Source organism: Haemorhous mexicanus, chromosome 3 (genome assembly GCF_027477595.1).
Source record: "Haemorhous mexicanus isolate bHaeMex1 chromosome 3, bHaeMex1.pri, whole genome shotgun sequence".
Lineage (NCBI taxonomy): Eukaryota > Metazoa > Chordata > Aves > Passeriformes > Fringillidae > Haemorhous > Haemorhous mexicanus.
The window spans coordinates 9,042,324-9,068,334 of record NC_082343.1 but is presented as its reverse complement, the minus strand read 5'-3'; the positions used below and the strand labels follow the sequence as shown (position 1 = coordinate 9,068,334).

At 46.7% G+C, this 26,011-nt stretch overlaps 1 protein-coding gene across 1 annotated transcript in view; it reads right to left on the bottom strand.

Moving 5' to 3' along the window:
- Positions 1-9,526: 9,526 nt before the first annotated feature.
- Positions 9,527-26,011, bottom strand: part of GALNT14 (polypeptide N-acetylgalactosaminyltransferase 14) — a 95,163-nt gene continuing 78,678 nt past the window's right edge. The window contains exons 11-15 of the mRNA XM_059840729.1: positions 24,705-24,797; positions 22,860-22,943; positions 21,640-21,784; positions 13,974-14,093; positions 9,527-12,652 (exon numbers count right to left, since the gene is read on the bottom strand). Of these exons, the coding sequence (XP_059696712.1) occupies positions 12,494-12,652; positions 13,974-14,093; positions 21,640-21,784; positions 22,860-22,943; positions 24,705-24,797 (601 nt within the window). The 3' untranslated portion in view covers positions 9,527-12,493. The remainder of the gene's footprint in view (positions 12,653-13,973; positions 14,094-21,639; positions 21,785-22,859; positions 22,944-24,704; positions 24,798-26,011) is intronic.

The following is a 26,011-nucleotide window of genomic DNA, read 5'->3' as shown; positions in this document are numbered from 1 at the left end:
GTAACCACTGGCACAGAACAGTGCAGTTTATAAAGCTGGTAATATGTGGCATAAATGTTCATCACTGGGTGACTTAAAGTGACCTACAGCCACCTTCTGTAATTGCTGCCTTTTTTCCTAAGTGCTTGAAACAAACATGAAAAGGTTGAACTCCTCCCAAGGCAGCTCTTCCAGCCAATGAAGATGGTTTATGTCCATGAAACTGAGCCCATAGAGCTGTCACCTCATCATCATTCCCACTTGCAGAGTGATCAGCAGTGATTTTGCTTGAGTGAGTTTTGTCTGTGTAAGCAAGCTCAAATGAATGCAACAATCATAAGAACTCCCAGCAGGGCCATTGCCAAAAAAAAAAAAAAAAAAAAAAGGCTCCAAAAGCACACATAAAAAGCTTTCTCATCACACATCCAAAAAAAAAAAAAAAAAAAAAAAAAAAGGTAAAAATCCACTAAGAATTAAAAGCAACTCATGAAGTTATTTTTCTCTCTGCTTTACTCAAAATAAGTGTTTGGGTAAAGTGAGTTTAATGCATTTGGCAGGATGGCTGACCCTTGTTTAAGGCAGAATGTCTTAAGGCAGAACACTTCTCCTGGATAAGGATCTCCTGCTGCTAAATAGACACCAGGGCTTGTTGCTTGATGGATATTGTGCAGTAATGAGGACTGATGGTGCTGTTAGCAGACAGCTTGATGCTGAATGGGAGACCTGAGAGCCACAGTCAGGAACCTCCCGAGCCCAACAGCCACAGCACAAAGTGTGACTCTCCTTAAAGAGCTACTCTTGCTTCTGAATGAGAAAATGCAGTTTTGATTTGTATGATCTCTGGAAGGTTGGTCAGGTTACTGGAAGAGTGATTGCTTCTGGGAAACAAGCCCTTCCCCCTCTGCAAAATGGAAGTGCAGACATTGGTACTTGCCCAATACCATGAGTGTACCCCAGCCCTGGCAGCTTTTTCCAGGTGTTATGGCTGTAGGATTAACAAATAACCTGCTGCACTGCCACCCCTCTGACATTATCTCCAATGGATTTTTATTTAGTGCAGAAGACCAACAAGAAGCAATGTTGAAAATTTTACCTTTAGAAAGTCAGAAACAGCAAAGATGGAGCCTGGAGGTGTAACAATTTGTGCTGTGGATGAAAACAGAGGGTCTGTGAGATGCTTCCATCTGGTTCGTCCTGATGGGATCCCCTGAGGTCCTACAAACCCACCAGTGGCTCTGCAGCAGGGGCTTTGGTGGGGGTGGATTCCTGCAGCACTCCAGGTGACACTGTGACACTCCTGTCATTGGTTCACCATTTAACATTTTCACCAGATGGCAGGAAGCACTCAGATCTTCCAGAGACATCACCCTGACATCTCTGAAGGGAATCCCTTCCTGCACGAGGTGAGCAGCTACAGGGCTTTTGGAGAGTGTGGTCACCCCCTGGTCACTCTGCCTCCTGACACACAGTCCCAGCCTGGTCTCCATGTCCTAAACAAGGTGCCTGTCACCTCCAGGTGGCACTTATTGTCATGGTGGCATGTAAATTGAGTTCATGAAGCTCCTGAAGATTCAGGCTGAGACCTTATTCCCTATTTCCTGTACTTTGCGTAGCCATCTGAATCCACAGAAAAAGGACATAAAAAAAGGAAGCATTTCAGAGAGGCAGCAGTTTGCAGGTCACCTTGCAGGGTTTTAGGTGCCTTCACAAAGAAGAGGTAATAGCTCAGATACTCCCTTTCCTGTGGCCAGGTGAGCACAGCTTCTTGATATAATTACACGGACATCCCACACATCTGCAATGGGTGCCCCAACAGGTGGGACCCTGCTATCATGTGGAGGCCACATGATGACAGTGATGGCTCAGAGAAAGTGATGCTGCTAATTGCAGCAATTAAACAGTAATGACATAATTAATGCAAAAATTATGCATGGCTCGAATCCAAGCTATTGCAGTGCAAGAGGTATTCATCACACCTAGATGAAAATCACTCCTGTGGAGATGGTATCATATCTGCTTTTATGACTTGATCAGGGATAATGGTTATGGGGAATTCAGGGAACACTGACAGCAGCAGAAGCAGCTGAGGGGAATGGCAATGAAACACAAAAGGACTTTAAATGGGAATGTACAAATTGAACACTGAAGGTGAAGGGAACTGAAAAAGTTCCAGCAAGACCCTCCAGGTCCATGCCCCAGACCAAAAGATATCTCACAGGGTGAGATGCAAAGACTGGCTTCAGTTGCAAATAACATTCAAATGGACATTTGGTATTTCCAAGTGCAAGGCAATAATGAGGAATAGAAAAGTCAACTGGTTCATTTTTCTTTTTACAAAGCAACTTTTGATTAAGAAAAGGTTTAAAGATGAGCATTAATTCTGTATAATCTACATCCTGCATTTCTAGTCTAGTATGCTCACAAATCCTTAATCTGAGAAATTTAAAAAAAAATTTAAAGTGACATGAAATGTTAAGAAATTTCTGTGATATTGCTTAAACCTCAGAAATCAGGTATTCCCAGAGGGCTGATAAAAATAGGTGAAAAAATTAGTCTGATGTATTTGCTCCATGCCTGACTCAGCTCTCAGTTCATTCTGCAGTTTGGCTTCTAAATTTTGAAAATCCACTTTGTCATATTTCAAGGTACCTCCCAACAGGGCCATTAGGAGGACTTGTTAAAAATGGGTCTGATTAGGCCTCATAAATTGCAAAGAAAAGATTTTTTGGGTGATGTTCAAAGCCAGCTGTGGCAGCCCACAGTCAGACAGTCACATCCCTCAGAGGGCTCTGCCCAGGAACTCTTTCCCACATTCAGACCAGATGATGCTCTGTGATTGCTCTTTGACTGTGCAGCAAGAGCAGAACTGCAAAATCTAAGAGTTCCTTGGCCATGCTACAGGTTGAGAGCACTGAATGCCTGTTGGCCCAGAAATACTCTGGATTTGCAAAGCTGGACTGAAAACATGGCCAGCCCCCAGCCTTTCCCACAAATCCAGCCTGAAATATCACTGCATTAAGTGGTGGTTTACTTGAACTGTATTATTTATGCTTCCATACTGGGTATCTTAATGTGGCAGTAAATAAAACCAAGATGTTCACTGTGTGTTACCAGACATTTTACTGATGGATCTCCTTATGGACAAGGGCACTGAGCTCCAGGAAAAGGGAAGGACTGAGCAATCTCTGAGCTGGAAGCACACAGTGCAGAGCTGCTTTCAGAGGGTTTTGTACCCTGGCCCATAAGCATCCACTTTTGACCAATCCTTCTGTGCTTCTTTCTTCACTGGAATGAAGTCATAGGGAGTTCTGAGAGTCAAAATTAGCATGTGGTGTACAGCTTTGCCCTCCAGTAGCTTCAGACACTCAGGTTTGTTAGTCTGCAGCTAAACACAAAGCCCTGAGGTGCAGTAAAGCAGGCTGTGGGTTTGTGCTCAGGCAATAGGAAGTGTTGGCCACGGGGCTTTACCAACATACCTTGTTTGGTGTCTGAGGAGGAGTGATGGCTTTCCATTTAGACTGTGGAGTCTACTACTTAATAATAAATACACTCCTGACATTGCTAAATGATAGCCTGCTTCTAATAAACCCCATGCTGATCCCTGTGTTGGTTAGAGTGGGTAATTCATCTTGCTGGGCTGTTCAAACTTGAGCTGAGATTACAGAGACGACATGAATCAGGCACGATCAGCACGTCCCCTGCTGCTTTGCTCATTTTCTCCCCATAACAAAATGCTGGCTGGTTTTCTCTTCACATTGCAGATCTTGTTATTAGTTGATTTCATTATTAATCGCTCCTGAGGCTTGGGAGGCCTTTTCCAGGCACATCCATAAGGGATCCACGTGGTCTACAGTGAAACACACCCCTGCACTTTCATGCTCACCATGCTCATGCTTCTCCCAGGCTACTTGATATCAAGTTGTAATCCCTTTGTGCTGCTGAGTACAGCCTGCAGCCACACTCTGAACACACAAGAATGAACTGAGAGCTCCAATTTTTCCCTTGATTTGCTACCAGAAAGAAAGAGAGGGAAAAAAAAAAAATAGAAGAAGAAAGAAAAAAAAAACCTTATTATCCTCAAATCTAATTACAGCCTCAATAGCTCCTGAGGATTTGGCTTCATGAAGTGGTTCATAAAACCTTCCTTGTCATTATGCCCACTAACACCCTTTGGTCTCATGCACTGATAAGGGCTTGTGTGAGTAATTTTAAATTAGCTGATAATATGCAGGATGCTCCAGGCACAGCCAGGTGTCCTAGAAAGAGCAGCCTCCAAGGAACAACTCTTTTGTGACTGCCTGACCAGACCTGGCTTCCCACCAAAGGCAACTCCCTGTGCTCCCGTGGCTGGGCAGGGGCTGGCATGGGGCCCCAGGAGTGTCACACAGGAGGGAAGGGTGGCACAGCCAGGGGGACACAGGAGACCACCAGGGAGCCCCCACAGCTCCCTGGGGCCAGCACAGCCCTGCACACAGAGCACACAGGGCTGATGGAGCAGGCAGAGCTCTCAGCTCTGAGCCATTGCCTCTCACCAAGGCAGCCCAGGGCTGCCCTTTCCTGTCACAGACTGGAGAGCACACAGCCCCTTCCTGCACATCTGCCCACCCACCATTATCTGCCAGAAATTGTTGAAGTCAGGTTAAGAACGTGTTCTTTTTCTTTCCCCAGTCCAATAACTTCCCCCAAAATCCACTTGAAGCACCCCAGATTTTTCCTTTCCCTTCTGGATGCTTGTGTTCTCGGGCACCTTTTGACAACCACCATTAATTACTGTGCTAGATGGACATGGCACCTTTCATTTCCACAGCTGTGTGCAGCCAAACCAACAGAAGATTTGCTTTCTACCAACAAAAGCAACAAGCCCAGCTGTGAATGTCACCCTGCTCCCTGCAGAAAAGCCAGAGCTTGCCTCAGGCCTGGTCAGTCTTTTCCCCTGCAGTCTCATGGACAACCTGAGTTGGCATCTCTTGCTAGGAACCCACCTGCTCCTGTTTGGAGAAGCTTTGCAGTGTTCCTGAGCCAACCTGACACTTGTGCTGAGGAAAAAGGCAATGCAGGACCCACAAAACACACCCAGTCTGAGAACTGGAGCTGACTGACAAACTTGTACTTAGAGGAGAGAAGGGATGGCTCCAGCCCAGGGGGCTGGACTGCAAACCCACCTGTATCTTCAGCCCCACTGTGGTTTCCCAAGCCCTGAGACTTCTCAGATACCCCACAAATTAGATGCTACTACACATCAGGGATACCTATTATAGAAGGCCAAGAGATTGGGAGAAGGAAGGGAGAAAAAGTGGGATGTTTGTTGTGTTTAATTTTTTTTTCTTCACTGCTTTTCCCTTTACAGCATACTTTCTGTTTTGCTCTCTCTGTAGGTTGGCTACCACACTACCTGAACAAACAGGAACCAACTGAGGACTGAATCAGACAGAAGATACAAGACACCAAACCTATCCAGAAAGAAAAGAAAGCCCCGTGGGTGACCCTCCAGAGCCACTGCTCACTCAGCAGCAGCACAGGTAGACCCTCTCAGGCCAAATTCAGATCAGTGGGAGCAGTTCAGCACCTTATTCACCAGGCCAGACCCTCAAAGGAGATAAAGCTGCCTCACTTGCCTGGGTTATATGCTCAGTCTTAACACCTCCAGGCCTCCCTAGTGTCTGTAATGTGATTGGGAAATAGGATACACCTGTCCTGAATTAGAGGCAATGGGTTTATCTCATTTCAGAGCCAGCTCACGGATGGGTGGAGATCAGATCAGCTGTGAGAAATTCCTTTTATTGTGCGACTTGTTACTCGCAGCAGGGTGAAAACGTCTTCTAAGGTGATCTCGTGCACTCTGAGGGATATCTTCTTATCTCTAATGTAGTTTATACAAACCAAATTGGTTTTTGCTTCCAACAGCTTTCCCTAGAAGAAAATCAATTTGAAGGTGCGACGACTGCGATCCTTCACGCTGAGGATCCACTGCAAACACACCAGTGCATGCTCTGGCAGCACACAGCTGCAGAGACAGCACAAGCAACGCCTCTTGTCAACACATGGGCCCTGTCCAAACCAAGGCTTCATGTCCAGAGCACTGAATAATCCACTGCCACTCCAATCACAGTTCCATTAACAGAAGTGAAAGTATGTTGTAACCAGATAAGCAAATTCCTTTTAACCCCTTCAGCGTTCTGGGGCAGCCATTTCAAGCAGTGGATCAGTTATCAGTCAAAATAAATCCCCCCTGGAAGTGCAGGGTGCTGATCTGAGATCCACCCAGACTCTCTGCACCCATAGGTGCAGCTGTTTTCATGCCCAAATCATTTGAATTGTCCTTGGTTACTCCCCAACATCCACGTCTTGTAAACCCATCCACCCCATCAGCTGCAGTGCCAGCCAGTGCTTCCCACCACTGCCAAACCTCCAGGAAACCTCTCCACCTTGCCTTCTGCACAGCCCCTCCCAGATCTACTTCCCAAGGATGAGTAAGGAGGTGATAGCAGCCTCACTATGAGGATTGGAAGTGCTTCTCCCTTGTTTTTCTGCTGCTGGTGAGATGATCCTTGCTGCACGTCCTTGCTGTCAGCGGCCTCAGGCAGCTGGAGTCCAGTAAAATTTGTAAAAGCCATCTAAATTGTGTGGGCTTAGGCCAGAAGGGCCAGAGCTGATGTTAGTAACACCCTTGGATCTCCTTGTGACCACATGTAGGCTTTGGGTCTGACCCTGCATTTAGAGAAAACAACAATCTCTGCTACATAGCACAGGCTGGGTGTCCATGGGGATAATACAGGAATTGTCAGCAGGATCAGAATTCATGAAAACTGCTCAAAGTCCTTGTAACACTGCTTCTTCTGAAAACATGTCAAATGACAGAACACCATCACAGCACCAGGATGCCAGTCTCCATTGGAAGAGGCTCACACAACTGCTCCAAAGCTGTGAAAAGGAGGCAGGGTTTTTGTCTGCCTGCTGCAGAGACACAGACACGTGGATCCATCAGGTGTGTCCGTGGCCAGAGTTAGTCAGGACCACAAAGTCCATGCTGAACCCCTGGCAGGAGCACAGTTTGGGCCACAGGAGCAGTGCAGAGTCTTGTGTTCTTTCAGAAAACTGCAGACTGGAGGGACTTTGTTCAGGGGCTGTGTTATAAACCTGTCCCCATGGTGCAACTTTGAGTCACTAGGGCTCTTCAAAATGACCCTAAATAGATTCCTACTGACTTGCAGACTCCTAAGCCTTTCACCCTGGGAACAGCCCTAATTTTGCAATGTCATTCTTTTATTACACCTATCAGGTTACATACAAACTTTCAGTGCTCCTTCTCCTTTTTTTTCACTTTGGTTGGTTGGATGGCTGGTTGGTTTTACAACTGAATTTAACCCTCTGCAGTAGCAATACCTTGCCTGGACACTTTTTCATGTAAGTCAAAGGAAAATGAGAGACATCACTTATTGTGATGGACAGCTGATAGATAATTATTACATGTGTGCTTATGCAAAACCCAGACTTGGCTTCTTTTGTACATCACACAGAACCAGTTTGGGTTTTTTTAGTGCCGAAGCAGTATCAGGGAAAACAAAGCAGCCCCCAGCTCCACAAAAGCAGCATTCTTACCTGTAAATTTATGTGTTGCTCTTTGTCAGCTTTGTGCTAAAATGCAGCTCCATTCGAAACTTAATTAGACTCAGTTGGAGAGGCAGTAGCTTGCAACAGGTTTTTATTCTTACAGGGTTCTGAAGGCACTTCCAGGGAGAAACAGAAGAGTGGACATTGGGAAAACATCCATAAATCTGGAAAAATGCCACTGGATTTCAGCATGTAAGTCTCAACATAAGCTGGACACCCATGCCACAGGCTTCCTTTAACTCTGCAGCCATGTAAAGCAGCTGCACATTAAAACTGGGGCTGGACTGATCATTCAAAATTAATTTATCCAGAACATAAATGAGCGGCAGAAGTTTCTTCTGTTGCTTGTGTGAAACCTCCTTGACTCTGCTTCCTTTATCCCTTCTACAAACAATACTAACCCCCAGCTTTTCACTGAAGCTTTTCAAATCTGAAATGTGAGCAGTGCAGATCGCACTGCAGAGCTGTGACCAGAGCCTGAGCCACAAGGAACAGCAGCCTGTCACACCACAGACCCTGGTTTGCTTAGGGCATTTGGGTGGGCTGACCTCTACTCCCTCCCTCCCTGCCCAACAGGATGGGAGAAAGACTCTGAAGAGCAAAAGGGAGAAACACTTGTGAGTCAAGATAAAGACAGTCATGAAGGGAAATGAAATGAAATGAAACATCCCCAAAAACAACCAAGTGATGCAAAGGCAGTCAGCCACCACTTGCAGCCTGATGCCCAGCCAGGAGAGACCTCCTGTGGCAGAACTCCCCCCAGTTTTACCTCTGAGTGTCACATCATATGGCATGAGACGTGTCTTTGGTCAGTCTGGGGGAGCTGTCCCAGCTGTCCCCCCTCCCACCCCCAGCCCCAGCCTGCTCACAGGGGCAGCAGAGTGAGAGATGGAGAAGACCTTGATACTGTGCAGGCACAGCAATAACTAAAACATTGTTGTGTGTTATCAACACTGTTTTGGTCACGGGACCTTACAGGCTGTTATAAAGAAAATGAACTCCATCTGAACTTTTTTACCTGTACAGGCAGATAAAAAGGGACTGGAGACTGCCAGCCCAGTACTGCTGGTCTTGCATGCAACAAAAAATAATCCTTGGCTTTTTCTCTCTTCAAGACACCTGGTCTTCACTAAACTTTTGGGGAACTGTGGCAGGGAAATGAAGTAAGCCATCCCAAGCCACTCCTAGAAGCAGAAGGGATTAGCAGTCAGGGGCTGTGCTTGTCTTGAACCACCACCAGTTCTCCAGTCTTCATCCACCAGCCCCTTTAGCTGTTGCATTGCTGGGTAAACGAAGATCTTTGAGTTCAGTTTCCACCTCTTTACCAGTAAACCCCACCTTGACATGTTGTCACCTGAGGCTCCGTGCACAGACGATTTGTGTTGTTACCTTATGGTACTGCACTGGTGCAGAGAGAAGATGAGCATGGGACACCTAGAAATCACACAAGCAGCAATGTAAGGACTGCAAGATTTCTCCAGCCCAACTAAAATCAGACAGATTTGTTCTCATGGGAACATGGATCTCCTTTGATATGGAGGGGATGTGCTTTTTTTTACCTTATCTGGTGTGTTTTGGGGTTTTTTTTCAGATAGCATTAGCTGGCTCTTTAAAAGCCAGTAGTGGTTCCAGCCTTGAGTTTCCTGCTCTGAATCTAAATTTCCCAAGGCACAAGAAGTGACTTACCTGGAGATCATAAAGGCTGTCACAAAGCTCAACAGCCAGGATTAGAATCATATTTTCTGCTTTATCTTATGTTCTTTCAAGTCAGTGCAGTGCAAAATGTTACCAAAAAGCATTACTAGCAAATGATGCTGGGGCTTAAGCAGCACTGGCCTGGGAGCCCATCTAGATCCCAATCAGTCACATTGTACCTGTTCACAGCATGGCAATCATTTGTCCAGGCATTGAAAAAACACAAAGCGAGAAAAGTTCATCTGTTTTCAGTGTATTTTAATAAATGAAAGAAACCTGAAGGTGCGAGTTGGATTTCAGCAGCAAGTTAACCTTTTCCCTGACACCATGCCAGTCTCTCTGCAGGGGTGTTAGGCAGATTTGCTAAATGCCATACTGGGGTTAACTCTGGAGACTGCCAGACCATGGCCAGCTTTATATAAAGCTCCCCAGGAGTCAGGCTGATACTCTCAGGCTTCTCTGAAAACACTGCTGATCCATAGGGATAATCTCATTTCCTGGACCATGAAATAAGCTGTAGCCTAAGGGTTACAGCTGATGGCTGTGTGAGACACAATCACCAGCTTGACAAGTGCTGCTGCTCCCCAGGTCTGTGAGGTATGTGGTGGCTTTTGGGCTTGCAAGAGACTTAGCTGCACCTGGCTGCTGCTCTCTGGTAAGGGACACCATGCCTGATGCCCCCCTCTCCACTGCCCTGGACAGGTTCACAGTGATCACTGAACACAGGTTTTGGAATAGGAGGGGTTTGCTATAGCATTTGTGTTTCCCAAAAGGCAAGAGAGCTGCAAAGCTGGTCAAACAACTCCTTCCTAGAGCACATCCCTGCAGGTCCCATGGGTCCATGTGCCCAAGCACACACATATGTGTAGTGAGGTAGCTGGTTCTGCTAAGGCAAAGAGCAGTTTAGAGAGCTTTGGCTGTCAGGAGAACAGAGATTTCCAGCTCTGGTGGAAAACAGTAAAGCTAGATAGGTCTGAGGTCCTGCTCAGAGTGTACCTGCCAGATGCTGAGCTTCAAAACCCGTGCCAAGCTGTTCAGCAATCTGAATTTTCAGAGTTGAATTGCCAGCTGCTGGGCAGTTCCAGACTTTGGGCACAGTACAGGTGTGAACGTGTTGAGCTTCAAGCTCTTGGGAGCTGCCTTCCCTTGTAAACACTAGACAGGGAATTACCACTCCCTGCCTGTCATCACCATTGTGAGAAGCACATGTGATATGTCCCTGTTCAATTAAAAAGAAGCCCAAGGTCACTGCCCTCCTTTGAGAAGCGGGTCCATTCCATTTGAAGAGCTCCCCTTTGTTTCCTGGCAGAGTGGTGGCACAGAAACAATGCCACCTCCCACCACGAAATGACAGCTTGCTCCAGCCCTCTCAGAACAGAAGCCCTTGAGGCTGGCACCAAGGGAGCCTGATGAGGTTAGTAATCACTGCAGCACATGAAAAGCATTTTGCACCTCGACCTTTTGCACATAAAGAGCTATACTAGTTTTGCTTCTAAAGCCGTGAGGATTCATACACATGGCTTTCTCCCAGCACTGAGGGAGGAGAAACTGAGGCAGTAAAATCCTGAAAGCCAGCAATTTATTCAAGAAGGGATGCTGAGAGCACTTGAAGGCTTAAAGCTTATGGTATTTCACCTGCAGTTTGCAGCACAGGAAACAAAGGATAGGATTTTCACTAAATCCTAGCATTTTCAGACAGAAATGATGTATTTTTTTTTTCAAGTCACATTGACAGTCCTGTGGAAGTTCTCTTTGAGAGTTGTTACTACACAAGAGCTGTGTGCACAGCTCTTGCTGTTACCTGTTACCTGTGGCTGTAGTGACAGCTGCCCTGAAAGACAGGCTGGAAAGGACCTTCTGTTCCTAAGACCCCTCCTGAGGTTGTCTGTCCTACTCTCCCCTCAGGCAGTCACCCCACTTCCACACAGAGGCAGCACCTGCATGATCTCTGGTAAAAGACATCTCCAAAAGCTGAGGAAATAATAATATAAATAAAGGAAATAATAATATAAATAAAGGAAATAATTTCTGCCTGGTCTGGCTATGCTAAGTGACTTGGAGACAGAGGTACATCGTGACCCAGGCTACCCTGCCCACTGGTGTGAATGGGGAATCCCAAACCTTTTCTTCAGTACTTGACATTGTGGGCTACAAGGTAACTGGGAAGCAAACCCAGGTAATTTCCCTCTTCCATTCTTGGAGCAGTCTCTAATTTTAATTAAAAATTAAACCTTCACCGTTCCATCAGCAGCAGCATTTTATGGGAGTCCCTTCATCTGTAGTTTGGAAATCGGGAAACAGAAATATGACACAATTACCTTCAATTAGAAAAATATTACTTTTATGGAAGAAAAGTGAAAATTTGATTTAGTCCAGATCTGAAGCCGAGCAGTGAGAGACACACAGCAAAATTTTAGGGGAGTTTTCAGTGTCCTATGGCCTTCAGAGAAGAGAAATAATCACGTTACTGCCTTTCCTCCCAGCTTGACAGAAATGTATATCCTTTAATCTCACGCAGTGAATCCTCTGTTTGCTTGGGCTTTGGAGATTCAACAAGCACCGTGTGCAGTTAGCACAGAGCAGGATTCCCCCATCACTGGCTGCTCTGATCCTGGCCACAGACATCAAGGACTGCTCTGCCTCTGGGTACACAACAGGGACGTGGATCAGGTACCAATTCAAGTGTGCAACACAGCTCCCCCCATGCCGTCTGCAGAAGACAGAAACATTCACAGCAAAGTGCAAAAATAATTCAGTGTCTTCCACTTGATCCATGGCGATGTTTCTGAGCATCCCTTGGCACATCCCAACTTGTGCACCCACCTCAACCCCCAAGAGCTACTGAGGTACTTGTTTTGCTCAGCCCAAGTCTCCTTTAGGCATTAAAGGCTCTTCTACCTGCATTTCCAGGGAGATTAATCAACTCTGTGGATGCTGAGGTCCTGTGCAGCCCATTGCAGGAGCCCCAGTATCCCTCTAAAACACTTCAGGCTTGTTTTTCTGCCATCCCTCCTCCTTGACCATCACCAGGCCAATACCAGCTGCACGCCTGACGGTCAACATCCGCTGTTCCACCTGGAGTGCAGTGTCCCATTTTTATTTGAATGCTTCTCCTCCTGTCCCACAGCACACAGGGTTTGGATCCGAGCCCCACCCGGTGCCGTCTCAGCCGCGCGTGGCCACGTCCCGGCGCCCGTCCTCCAGCAGGTCAAGACATCAGCATGTCCCAGCGCTGGCTCATGGCTGTGCTCTCACAGGGGTTGATGACCAGCTCTCTGACGCTCTCGTGGGTGTCCCCAAAGGTCTCAGTGTCCAAGCAGAAGCGTGAAGCTATGTGCTCGATGTGTGACCCCACCTTGCCCCAGCGCTGCGGGGAGACACGACAGGAGAAACAGGTGAACGAGCTTCCTGCCCACCGTGCTTCTAGTGCACTGTTCCAGTGTCACAACATGTTTTATGAAAAATCCTTTCCCTAGGATTTTCCTCCTGAGAAGCTGAGAGGCCTCAGGAACAAAATGTAAACAATTCTTATCTGCTGCTGTGGAATGCGACAGGTGGATCTGGGATTGGTTTCATCTGGTTGTTTCTAATTAATGGCCAATCCCAGTCCAGCTGTCCAGACTGTCTCAGTCAGAGACAAGCCTTTGTTATTGATTCCTTTTCTATTCTTAGCTAGCCTTCTGATGAAATGCTTTCTTCTATTCTTTTAGTATAGTTTTTAATATAATATATATAATAAAATAATAAATCAAGCCTTCTGAACATAGAGTCAACTTTCTCGTCTCTTCCCTCATCCTGGGACCCCTGCAGCATCAAGGGGACAGCTGGCATCAAGCCCTTGTGGCCTGAGGCTGTCAAGTACAAGGTCCCCAAACCCACACTGTCACTGTGATATTTTCTAAAAAATCCCTTTGCCAGGATTTCTTCTCCTGGGAAGATGAGAAGCCTCAGCTTCTCCATGTTGTGCTCCTCTGGAATACAATTTGGAGAACTGTTTACCCAGTATGTGAATTGTTTTTAATTAATGGTCAACCCCAGCCCAGCTGTGTCAGACTCTCTGAGTCTGTCACAGGTTTTTATTATTCATTCTTGTCTAGCCTTCTGATGTCTCCTTTCTCTTTCTTTAGTATAATTTTAGTAGATAATTTAAATATATAATTATAATATCTTAAAATAATAAATCAGCCTTCTGAGAACTTGCAGTCAGATTCTCATCTCTCACCTCGTCCTGGGGACCCTCACAACACCACAGCACACAGCAAGCAGAGCTCACGCTGAGCATTTCTCCCATCAGGAGCACACTCATTTAACTCGGCCTCTGCCTGGCTTCAGGGAGATAATATATTACTAACAGCTTTTTCCCCAGGTCACTGGTTCAAATGCCAGCTCAGTGATTAACTGCAGGGAAATGTTAGCATCTGCTGCCTGACTGGCAGCCCATGTGAACTAAATTGCCAGTTTGGGTTTGACTTCTGCATTGAAGTATCCAGATCACCACCCTCACTAATAGACATCCTTATCAACACACTCATTTAAGAGGCAAAGGGCTGAACAGGCCAGAGTCTGAACTCCCAAATTGACTGTGCTTCCCAGATGAAGTCAGAGCACAGGCCATTTAATGTGCAGTAATACTGCGATGAAAGAAAGGGAACTTCAAAGAAAATGGGGGATCAGTGAAAAGGGCTCACCTGCTTGTTGTCACCTTCTTTACAAGGTGACAGCAGCACCTGGGAACCAGGGAAGAGGGTGTACACAGACAAACAGAGCTGCTGCTGGCGGACGTGGTGGTTGTATGTGTACGTCCATTCCTGCACAGAGGAAGAAAAAGAAAGGTGGTGAGAGAGCAGTGTTGATTCTTGCTATTCTTTTACCTGGAAAACAAACACTTGGGCTTGGATCCTGCCCCTTACAAAATCAAGCACAAACCTCACTGACTTCAAGAGGCATCAGGAGAAGTCATTGGGATGTTTCAATCCCCTCAAGACCGCAGTTGTCATTGAGGGACTGCAGGTACCACAGAAAAGCTTCTGGAAGAACATGTTTCATGAGACCAAAGATTCCACATAGCCAGAACTGGGCTGTGGTTGGAGAACAAAAGCATGGGAAATAAAACAGAAGAGAGGCAGGAACACTACCAACCACACAATGTGCAATCCTATTTTTTCAGGGAAGAGCAGCAGAGACGCTTTGCAGCTGTCAGTGGGAGACAAGAAGTGGTACATAGCAAATGTCTGCAACTCCTGGGGTTCTGTTCCCAAATATCACAAAAATAAGAGGAAAAGCTCTGCTTTCTATCAAGGCGCTGGGACCGAATTTCAAAGGTTTGCTGTACTTGTTGGCTAAACCATTGCCACTCTCATTCCACTGGGCTGTCTGGGAGGTTTTTTTCTTTTGCTGCTTTTTCATGTTCACCATCGTTTTATCAGCTTGTCAGCCCCAGAAATAAACTTCGGAGGAGCAGAGACTCTTTGAGCTGTGTGATGCTTACCAAACAACAGGAGATCTCTGGGATTACCATCTTTTTCACCAGTGGATGTTTTTGGGAGAAGAAGAGGAGCAGCTGATAGACTGATGAGGATTTGCAAATGTACTGGACAAAGCACCATGGATGCAGAGACACACTGCTTAGCCCAGGAGCGTTTCACAGAAGTTTACTCCAGCTGAACATTTTCTATCACTCACCTCTGCTCATATTACCCAAGAGCCTCCTCCTGAGAGGACCCCAGCCAAGGGATGTCTGTCTCCCTGTTCTTTGTGTGTGTGCACAAGCAGACAAGAGCTGGTTTGGCTGATGGGAAACCCCACAAGCCATGCCTTTACATAACCCTGGAGAGGGACTTCTGGACCAGGTGTTCTGCTTGTAACTTTCTGTGAGCATCAACTTTGAAATTAGAAAGAGCAGGGCTGGAAGGGTTTTCTGAGGGCTCCCATCCAGGGTGCAAAGCAAGATCAGCTCCTGCTGTGTAAATGGCTCTGAGCAGCAGCAGTGGGAGCAGATGGAAAGCAGGTTTCTGAGCTGTGGCAGGGCAGGTGAGCAGAGCTGGAGGATCAACAGCAGGCTGGCTTCACTGTCAGAGTGCAAGAACCCTGCCAGAGACAGCAAGGCCAGGGAGCACAAGGGTTCCCACAAGAGACCCCAGGAGCCATGGCAGATACTTTAGCAGAGTACAGACTGTGAAAACTCCAAACCTGCTGGGAAGGAAAAGGTGCAAAGAGAAGCAGAACAGTTGGGAGCTCAGCTATGGAGAAGCCAGAGCTCCATGAGAAGTGATGTGAGCAGCAGTGTGGGCAGTGGAGGGGAAGGCAGTGCTCAAACATATGGCTGTTAGGCTGGGGCTGGAAAAATGGGGCTCCTGGGAGAATTCAAACCTTTCTGAGTGCTGGAGGGGAATGTGAAGAATGGCTGCCCTGCTCTCAGAGCTGGGATGCCTGCAGTGCCCCTGACTTTGAATGGTGGAGGTTTTGGGTTGCATTAGCATGAGTTATTAGAGCAGGGACATGCTTCTGGTCCTTTGGTATTTGTCACAGTCAGCAGCTCTAACTCCTCTCCTCAGCTTCAAAACAGACAGCTACAGGCATTTAACTCCTGGGAATATAAATCCCACTTTCATTCAGGTTCTTAGCCACCTGGAAGGCAAAACAGGCTTTTGCACAGCAGACCCAGCTCCACAAGGACTTCACACTGTGATCCTCATACTCTGTGCTTCCCAGCTCACTATTCCCCACCAGCTCATGGAAATCAAACCTGGCTTTCTGAACAGCCTGCCCACAGGCTCCTCAGCAAGAGCTGCCCAGGATCTGGGTACATAACAAGCATTCATTTTCAAAGCTGTAATCCACACCCTTCTGGCAACCACTTTTCTTTGTCACATGGAGCAGGGTATACCTGATCCCACAGGGAACACGTCCCAGACATCCCAACCACGCAGGCTGTCAGCTGCTGTGTAAACCACCAGCCTGGGAAATCAGGTGCCAAATTACTCCAGCATCTGTGAAGAACCAAACCCTACAGGGCAAGCTCCAACATCTGTTCTTGGCACCCACGCTGCTACAAGCTGCTCTGAAAACCTGCTTTACATTTTTAACCAATTGCTGGTCATTTTAGCTCAGGACAGCGCTGAAGCTGCACCCCTGAGGCTCCTCAGCAGCAGCCAGTTAATGCTGTAACTTGAGTATATGTTGAACTCTCCAACTAACCCAGGCCATGGGACTTTTTTGTTTGTTTGTTTTGACTTCTTAACCTTCTTGCTTCACTGAGGTTATCTCACGGAAGACTGCTCCTACCAGAGGTTCTCCATTATTTTTTTCCACACCAGGCTATGTTCAAACCTTCAGAATATTCACATCCTCTCAAGGGAGAGCCATCCTCTCATCCAGCAGTGGACCATGGGATAGGAAGGGTGGGGAGAACCATTTTCCCTAAGCTGTTGTTCATCATAACAAGTGAGGGCTCCAGAGCTGGATGTTCCACATCCAGCAGCAGTTCCACAGCTGACACTGGATCCTACCCTCCTGCCCCCAGGCTGTCCTTACACTGTCTTTATCTCAGCTGACAGATTTTCACACAGCTCATCTATCTCGGCAGAATGGCTTTTTATGGAAGCCAGCCCTGTTGAAAATGTTTTATCCAGCTCTAATCATGTCTTCTTCCCTTTCAGCCCTAGATGAAAGCCAAAGAAAATTATGCAGAAAATGAAGAAATGTGAAGGGGAAGGAGGAGGGAAGTCAGTTGAACAGCACAGAATCCATGAAGGACTTTGAGTTAAAATACATGCCCATGGCCACACACATTTTTATCTTACCCCTTCTCTTCCCTTATTTTTATGAGTTGGGATTATTTTTTTTTTTCCTTTTTCCATGAGGAACTGCTTTATCTCCTAATCCCTGGCACACTGACGTGGCCAGCACAGCAGAGGTTGTGGTGGATGGGGCAGCCCATGGTACTCCTAAGGAGCCCTGCAAGGAGCTAACCTGGCTTCAGAGCTGCAGACTTGCCTGAGGAGATGCCATCAGGGTTTAGAGCTGACCCAGAACCAAGGAAAAACAGACCTATGAGGTAAAACAAGATTTCCTGCCTTTTCAAAGGCAAAGATGGAGGGGTGGTGGAGCCAGGGGGAAGAGGGAGGACTTGGTGAAGAGAGCATCACCAGCTGCACAGCACAACCAGCAACCCCCTTCCTCCAAAGCCTCAGATAACACCAACCCCCCATCTGGGGCTTGTGACTGTTTCTCAAGGCTTTAGCATCATCTGAGCTGGCACCTGTCACTGTTACTCAGCGTTATTGTGATCTGAAGAAGTTATTTTCCAGAGTGACTTTTGGCTTGGCATAGCCTGGCTGGCAGATGGAGGAAGGAGCCCCTCAGCCCGGGAAGGAGCAGTGCCACAGGAGCCCCGCGTTCCGTGACAGCGAGGCCTGTGCTGCCCAGAGAGAGGTCAGCCCTGCCCTAAAGCAGGGGCAGGAGCAAGAGGAAAGTTTCTCTGAAGAAGGTGGAACAATCTAATTATCCAATTATCTTCTTAAAATCCCAGGGAAGGACTTCCCAAGGCACGTGACTGCACGAGGCACCGAAGGATACCCAAGTGCTGCCCTCATCAAAGACCCTGGGATACAACTGGCACTTCCACACATCTCAGGAGAGGGAAAGCAAAGTCCAGGTGCCCAGGACTGCTACCCTGCTCTTCTAAAGTTCTTCTAAACCTTCTGATGATTACATTTTTGTAATGGAGTTTCTCACGCACTTTACGTGTAAATAATGATTGGTTTGCATTCCTTTCTGGAAGAGGAGAGAATTGATGGACTGCTGGTTTCACCAGTGTAGTTAGAGAGGCGGCAATTTCATCCTCCAATCCACAGTCACTGTTAGAATTCTATAAATATAGAGGTGCCTTGTTTTGCCTTGGACACCTCAGCGTGCGAGTGTTCATTTCATGTTGTACTGTGGCACAGGACAAGCTGGGTGCAGAGATGACACTGCTGCCCCCCTGCTCTGCTCACTCAGCCTGGCCCCCACAGCTCCAGCCAGCCTTCAGCTGGGGCAGGTCATGCCCATGGAGGAGAGGAACGAAGGCTTTTGAGGGGAGGAGGGTCAGAAGAGAATGTTTATGGTTGAGATATCTCAGGAGGATCATAGTTTGGGCAGATGCTAAATGCTCCTCAAAAAAAGGGCGGATCTAGTCAGCACACACAGGACCTCAAGCCAACTGGGATGAGCAGCAAAGCCTCACCAGGCAGGTCATCACACTGCCTTTCCTTCCCAAGAAGAGTCAAGGTCCTGCCACTCAAATGCAATGGCAGCCACTCAGCTGCAAAGCCCAGCTATTTTGGGGTGCAGGCCCAGGAAATGGATGCTGCAGCCTTTCCTCTGCTTCCTTGCTTGTCTAAAAGAGGCCTGAGCTTTACATTCCTCTTGCAGCAACTGCTTACACATGTGTTATATCCAGGTCAAAGCATCTTCAGAGTTTTTATCTGAAGCATGTCAGGTTTCCTGAAGCTGCTAATGACTTAAATAAATCCCAGTCAGATGTCTTTTCCAAACTCTATGAACTAATACCAACTGACATTGGTTTGAAAAAAAAAAAAAACCCAACTACTCACATCTTCATTAGATAGATGAGGACAAAATTATGATCAATTATTTTCCCTCAGATGCATTTCTCACGTGAAAAACTAAATCAATCTGTTCATTTAGCAATTAAGATGCAACAAGGCATGGAGTGCTCCAGTGGGCAGGAGCTGAGGCAGAGCCTGGGGATGGGCACTGCACAAACATCTCTGCCTGTCACTAACTCAGGAGCCCCCTGACAGCCACCCTGAGCTCCTCACCCACCTCAAGACACCTCTGAGAGCCACCTCAGGGGACAGAGCCCACCCTGACAGCTGCCAAGCCTTCTGGAGAGGAAAGAAAGGGCCAGGTGGATCCCCAGGATGAGGAGACAGAGCTCTCCTACACAAAAATGAGCGTTCTTCTTGTGCCTCAGTGCCCCTTTCAGTAATTCAGGACCAACACCAGACACCACCAGGGAGGTTCTCTGACACCTGCTAAGGGTGTAAGACTGATTTCACCACTGATTTCACTGATTTCTGCATCAATTTACCCCAACTATGGATGTAGCCAGAGTTCTCAGAACACCCTTCCCCTACACTACAGTTAGGAAAACCTAAAATAAAGAGCAGTTGATTGCCATCTGACAGCTCCTGTGCCTCTCTCCTCAAACCATGACAGCCCAGATCTTCTCACACCCAGTCTCAAGACTTCATGCATATAATGTTGGTAAAGGGCTGGGGCAGCCCAGCAGGCAGACAGCTACAGAAAGGCAATCAAAGCAACCAAATTATTGCTACTATAATAGTGATAATAAAGAATTTGGACAGCCAGGATATTTTCACGGTACTTACTGAATGCCAAGGAAGCACAGCTTTGATTTAGCTAAGCCTGTTTTTCACAAAATGAAGCTTAGGGTAAACAAGACGTGACTTCAGTGTGTTAAAAGTGAAGATTATTGCTCCATTCTGGTATATCAAATGCAAAACCAAGTAGCATTCAGGACTGCTGCATAATCAATCCTACACAGCCTGGTAACTGTAACACCCACGTCATCCACAAGTTCAGGTGGTCTTGTGGCAACTGAGTCATTAAAATACAAGTTTCTATTCACAATAAAAGTTGAAATATCCTGCTTTAATCTGAACTATTCTCCATGGGTGCAAGTAACAAAGAACTATCCTAGAAAGACAGAGAAAGATAAAAAGGAAAGGCTTTTCTCTGTTCCTGCTGTGTACTGAGTGCAGTCATTCTGCAATCTGTTTGTAGTGCATTTTTCTGTTCCTTTGCAAAGTTAGTCCTGGATGTGCACAAGAAACAGAGTTGCCATCCAGTGGGAAGTGTTGACCTATTGCAAACTGCTGCAGAATCAGAACAGGAAGATGAAAAGTTCGCGGCGTGAAAAATTCTGAAAATTTACTGCACAGAAATGTCAAAACAAAATGTGTTTGGAAGGAATGAAACAATCCAACTTGTTGGCATGACATTTCTCATTTTAAAATACCACATCAAATTGGTATTTCAGAAAGACCAATACCATTTCATTTTGAAACACTAACTTGCAGCAGCATTTTTCATTCTGATTTTCCCAGAGTTTTTTTTTTTTTAGAACAGCGGATTCATTGGAAGTTGCTATTGTTAGAACACTTTTCCTTTCTTCTGCAGAGCTAGCCCTGAAAAACATGATGACCTGCTCTCATCAGCTTGCTGTTTGTGTGAAAAGTCCATGCAGCAGTGGAAGAAAAAAACCCAACAATTCTGGAACATGGAAACCAGTGAAACTGTAAGAAGTGTTACTGTATGGCACTTGCAATTATATTAACTACATTTTCTGAACTGAACTAATATTCAAGTAGTCATTGTTGATTTTGCCATGCTGTGAAGCAGATATTAATTTCCTGCCTACAGACAAGCATGCAACTGCATTTGAAAGAGATGCACATAATGACATGCTTTGTTTGCACACACAGATCAGGGGTATTTTAAGCAGTCTCCCCAAGCTGGGCTTTTTATATCCACAGCTACCTGGTTTGAATATGTAACCATGAGAGTTAAGGATGTACAGCAAAGAGGAAGCATGCATACCACACCATCTTCTACTGAATTATTTCATGGCAACCATGGAAAAGCAAGGGATTGTTATCCTCCCTGTTTTATAGAAGGGAACACAGAACTTATTGACATGCCCAAAATTGCAAAGGTGAGTTTTGAAGCTGTTTGTATCTTCAGGGTCTTGCTCCAGAAACTCTGCTGCAAGGCACATGGGCCTGCTTTTGGCTCTAAAATCTCCCAGGCTGTGCAGTTGAGAACATCAATTCATACAGCTTTTTCTCATCTCAGTGAGACTGAAAAAACTGAGATCATCCTCATTAAATCCTCGCTAGTTTAATGGGCAATCCAATACTGAGAGAATGCAGACTATGAAGTTACAAATGCCACTGCAACTCAGTCCATTCTGAGAGAAAAAGGGCTGAGAGATGAGAGGAAGTTATAATTCTCTTTGCCTTTGATCTGTGCAGATGAGCAGCACATGCTGTTCCTGGGCAGTGGGAAATGCTCAGCATAGGCTCCCATAAAGATGAGTGGGACGTGCTGTCCTGTGGCTCCTGCACCAGTCCCTGCTGCTGCCCAGGGCCTCCACCAAGGTCAGGTGGAGCTGCCAGGGCTTAATGACAGGTTGCCTAAGGAAAGACACTGGCAGAATAGGTAAATCTTCCAACAGAGCTTTAGCAACCTTAAGAATTATCATCTTGAAGCTGCCCCCACGGCTTCTTCCCATCCAGCACCACAGGGATACACAACACACCTTACCTGTGCCTTTGGCACTGTGCCCTTGGTGCTGTTACAAGGATTTAGGCTCAGGATGGGGAACTCTTGGTCTTCAGACTTGTGTGACTCCAGGCAGCTCTGCCTTTGCCTGATGATCCCAGTCTGATAGAGCGATTCCTCAGGAATCCTGTGGGAACAGCATGAAAATGACATCGTACTGCCCCATGCACAACTGCCCCACGCACAGGGAGGCTCTCTGGGGTAAGGCTGCACCATTTCACCTCCAGAAAATGAGGGGTAGCAAGGTCTACCACAACACTGAAGCACTGAGAGCAGCACATGGACAGGGACGCTGCGGAAGCAGCGCTCAGAGATGGATGGCTGACCTTTATAAGAGGAAAAAATAAATAACTGCACCAGGCAAACAGAGGAGCCAGGAGCAGGCTGTGAGCAGCCCTCAGCTTACAGGAGAAGGGAACTTTATAACAAACTGTCACAGAGCCCTGGCATTGCCTGAGAATGCTGCTGTGCAATGCCACCCATGGCAAAAAAAAAAAAAGAAAATGGCTATAAATCATAATTTTCACACAGTGATTCTGCACTCAGCTATTGCACCAGCAGGTCTCTGAAGGTATCTCTAGAACTTTACTATTCTTTCTGAGGATGGCTCCTGATAGGGACCAGGGGAATGCAATGGTTTCTGGAGTAAATTGGTAGCTAAAAGATATCTGTGCAAAAGCAACAACATTTATCAAAGCATTGGGCTAGGAGCAAGGCAGAGCCATGTGAATACAGGTCATAAAATCCTAGGGTGAATGGTTTCACAACAGAGAAGCCTTGAGTGCCACAGAACAGTGTGAAAGGACAGGAAATTAGGTGCTTGTTTAAGGAGGAGTCATTAAGTACTGAAACACCCCAGCAGAAGCTACTGTGAATCTTCTGCCTTGGGCTACTTTTGTAAGGAAAACTCTCTTATTTGCCTACACAACCTGTTCCACAGCACAGGCAGGAGGATACCTAATGAATTCCTGAGAGCAAATGGGAACAACTGATGCTTTGTCCCTCACCAGCCCTGCAGCAAAGAGCTTGGAGGAAGCAGATATCACAGAATGTCACTCTGTGAGCAAGCTGTGCCACACAAAATTCCCTCTGCCCTTCTGTGAAGCCCAAGGGAGGGGGTGCCCGTGTCTCTGGGGGGCAGGAGGGAGGGATGGAGCATCCCACTGGCCTGCTGGATGCAGGTGGAGATGGCACATCCGTACCGAAGCTCGGGATAAACGTTTTCCAGGTACCACTTGAAGCTGTGGCATTTCAACTTCTTCCTCAGCTCCACTCTGCTCTGGATGCTGTGGGAAGAAAATATCACAGAGATACAGGAAATGGTGAAGGTGAGACCCAGCACACAAGAAAGGAAGATGAGAGAAACCCATCAGAAATGCACAGACAGCACATGCAAGAGCATCAGCAGCTCTGGTTTCTCTCTGTATGAGTTTGAGCAGTTGTTTTGATCTCTGTCTCTTTGGAGGTCTCACTTGGTAAAATGGCATGATGACATATTGTCAATTTAACAAGGAGTCTGGAGCTGAGAAAGTTCATGGAAGAGCACAGTCATTTAAAAATTATTAGTAAAAAACGTATGCTACTATGCAATAACCCTTACCTGAACATATTAGGAAATTAAAATCTGCTATTTGGTATTCTAAGCTACTCTTGGTTTGCAGGACTACAGGAGGCCTTGATTTGCATGAGCACCTAAACAGGCTGGTAAGCCAGCAGAAGTTAATCACACAGTCAAACACTTTTTTTCTTTTATTAATCAGGACAAAATTTCTGCTGAGGGACCAGGCTGTACAGTGACATCTTCAAAACTCCAGCTCCTCCCTGGGCCAGCCTCTACCTGTGGAGCTGTTATGAGCTGGCTTTTATGGAATAGCCAGAAGCCTCCAGTACCTCCTTTTCACATAGGTCAACTTCTCTATACCCTAAGCAGAGGACAGAGCTGCTGCTTCATTCTGTGCTGATGGATGGGAGGAGGATATTAATTCAGAGGAAACAGGGGAGTCTCCAGGACTTCTAATTATTTGTCCTGGACATTGAAGAGTGATCACAAGGAATTCAAGTTTAGACACAGAACCCCCTGGAGTCTGAAGGAAACTTTCTAAGGCAAAGAAGAGCATGTGAAAATGAGAAATGCAACACAAATATTTACAGTCCTCCTGACAGGGAGGCATTTCTGACTCCTCACAGAATGAATGGCAAACTCCCTGCACACAAACGCTTGCTGCATTCCAATAAAGCATCAGCAGGCCAAAAACTTGATGATTTTCCTGCCTGTCAGTTGCCACCAACACTTCTGGACTCTCCCCATCAAACTCCACTCTGGGATTAGAAGTAGTTCTGATGTGTTTGGTTTTAGAGTTCTATGTAATGCCAAGGACAGGACAGAGGCAGAGGGGGTTTTCCCACCTGGGTTTGGTTCACTCACTGGAATAAACCAGCACAGCATTCAAACTGGCACTTTATCCACCTCACTGCTGCAGCATGTGCCTATCATCAGTATTTTACTGTCACTACAGAAGTGATGTGGCCACATTTCTCTTCACAGAGAAAAGCAAGGCACAATTCTTCCCAAGAATATTTCCGGGATTCACATTCTCTGAACATCAGAGAAAGGAAAAACAATTCTTATCATTTTGTGTTTGTGCAAAAGGAGAATGCAACATGGGGGCTGTTTACCCAAAGTGATGGTGTTTTGTTTCCTTGGCCTGTCAGGGCCACGTGTGTGTGTGTCTGTGTGTGTGTTGGGACTGCTGGGTGACAGTCACGAGATTCTGTGCAGTGTGAGCAGAATTGAGTGCTTGTCAGATTCAGCTGAGATGTAATGTAACACAGTGTAATATAGTATAGAATAATATAGTCTAATAAAGTAATTAATTAGCCTTCTGATATTGATGGAGTCCTCCTCATCATTCCTCCTTCGTCAGAGCCCTCTCAGCACAGCTATAAAGCAACGCAGGTGGGTTTCCACAGCAGGGACGTCTCTGTGAGCACCCACTGCAGCAGGCAGGGCACAGGCAGGGCACAGGCAGCAGAGGAAGGATCCTTACTTCCCAAAAGGCCTCCCCTGGGCTGCAGGCCGGGCAGCATAGTAGTACTGCTTGAACTCGTCCATCCACACCTCGGCCGTGCGCTTGGTGTTCCTGGGGAAGGCAAGGGGGCACGCTGAAACCAAGGGGACAACTTCCACAATGCACCAACGGATCCATCTGCCCTCCTGCCACCCTCAGCTTCACCCAAGCCCCCTCTGAGTCAGCCCATCCCTCACTACTACAGAAGGTACTCCTTCCTTCCCTTTACTCCAAACACATCAGGCCAAATGACGCTTGGATGAAGATTTCACCATTTCAAACTCAGCTGGATGCTTTGCATCCACCAGACCCAGAACTGAAGGTTGTCTCAAGCATCATCTCCAAGGCAGGAGTGCCTGGGGTTTTATTTAGTGCATGGGATGGAGCTCTGAAAAGTCTGCCAAAGATCTGCAAATATTTCCTTTGTTTCAATCCTGAATGGACTCCGCTGCTTTGCACTCCTGGATTTCACTGAGGCAAACCTCAGCATTCAAAACTTACAGAGAAAGTGGGCCCATCACAGTGCTGCAGCACGAATGCCACCCTGCCACATCAGCCAGGTGTCTGCAGAAGGTTTCTGAACCTCAGCAAATCTTCTGTTGGCTTCAGATGGCTCTAACTCCTCTTGCAAATGGATTTCCTGCTCCATGCCCATCTGCTTGTCCCTGCCCAGACCAGGGGAGTCCTCCAGTCTCCTGCTCCAAGGCAGGCCAGTGCCTCCAAGCTACTGCTGCCACACCACTAAGCTGCAGGTGCTGTGGGCAGGCTCTGGATCCAGCCAAGTCCCAGGTGCCCTGAAAAGGATTATTCTGCACATGAAGCCAGCACTGCACTGGAGCCTGAGCTGTCTCTCACACTGAAGTAGGGGCTCTGTGGAAAAGCAATCAGTATCTGGCAGAAAGGTGGAGATATTTTTTGCTAACACCTCTATTTAAACAGAAGTGCTAGAGAGCATCAGGTTGCCAGGAGCTGCTTCTCCTCTCAGTCTATACACTGTAACATTAAGGCTGATAGATACCCTAAGGTTAATAACATCCCAGCTCCTGATGCCTACAGGTACATTTCTCCAGATGGATTCTCAGTTCCTTGCTGATTCATGGGCTTCCCCTTCTCTCTCTCTAAAGCAATAGTCTAAGTGCTCTTGCTCAAGAGATGACTAAATCAGTGTCTACATCTGTACCTAACCTTGCCCAGCGTGCAGGGCTCCTTTGTTCGGCTTCCTGATCTCATTTGAGTTTACAAGAAACACGGGGATAAGTGCCAAGGCTCACACCCAGGCATGACAC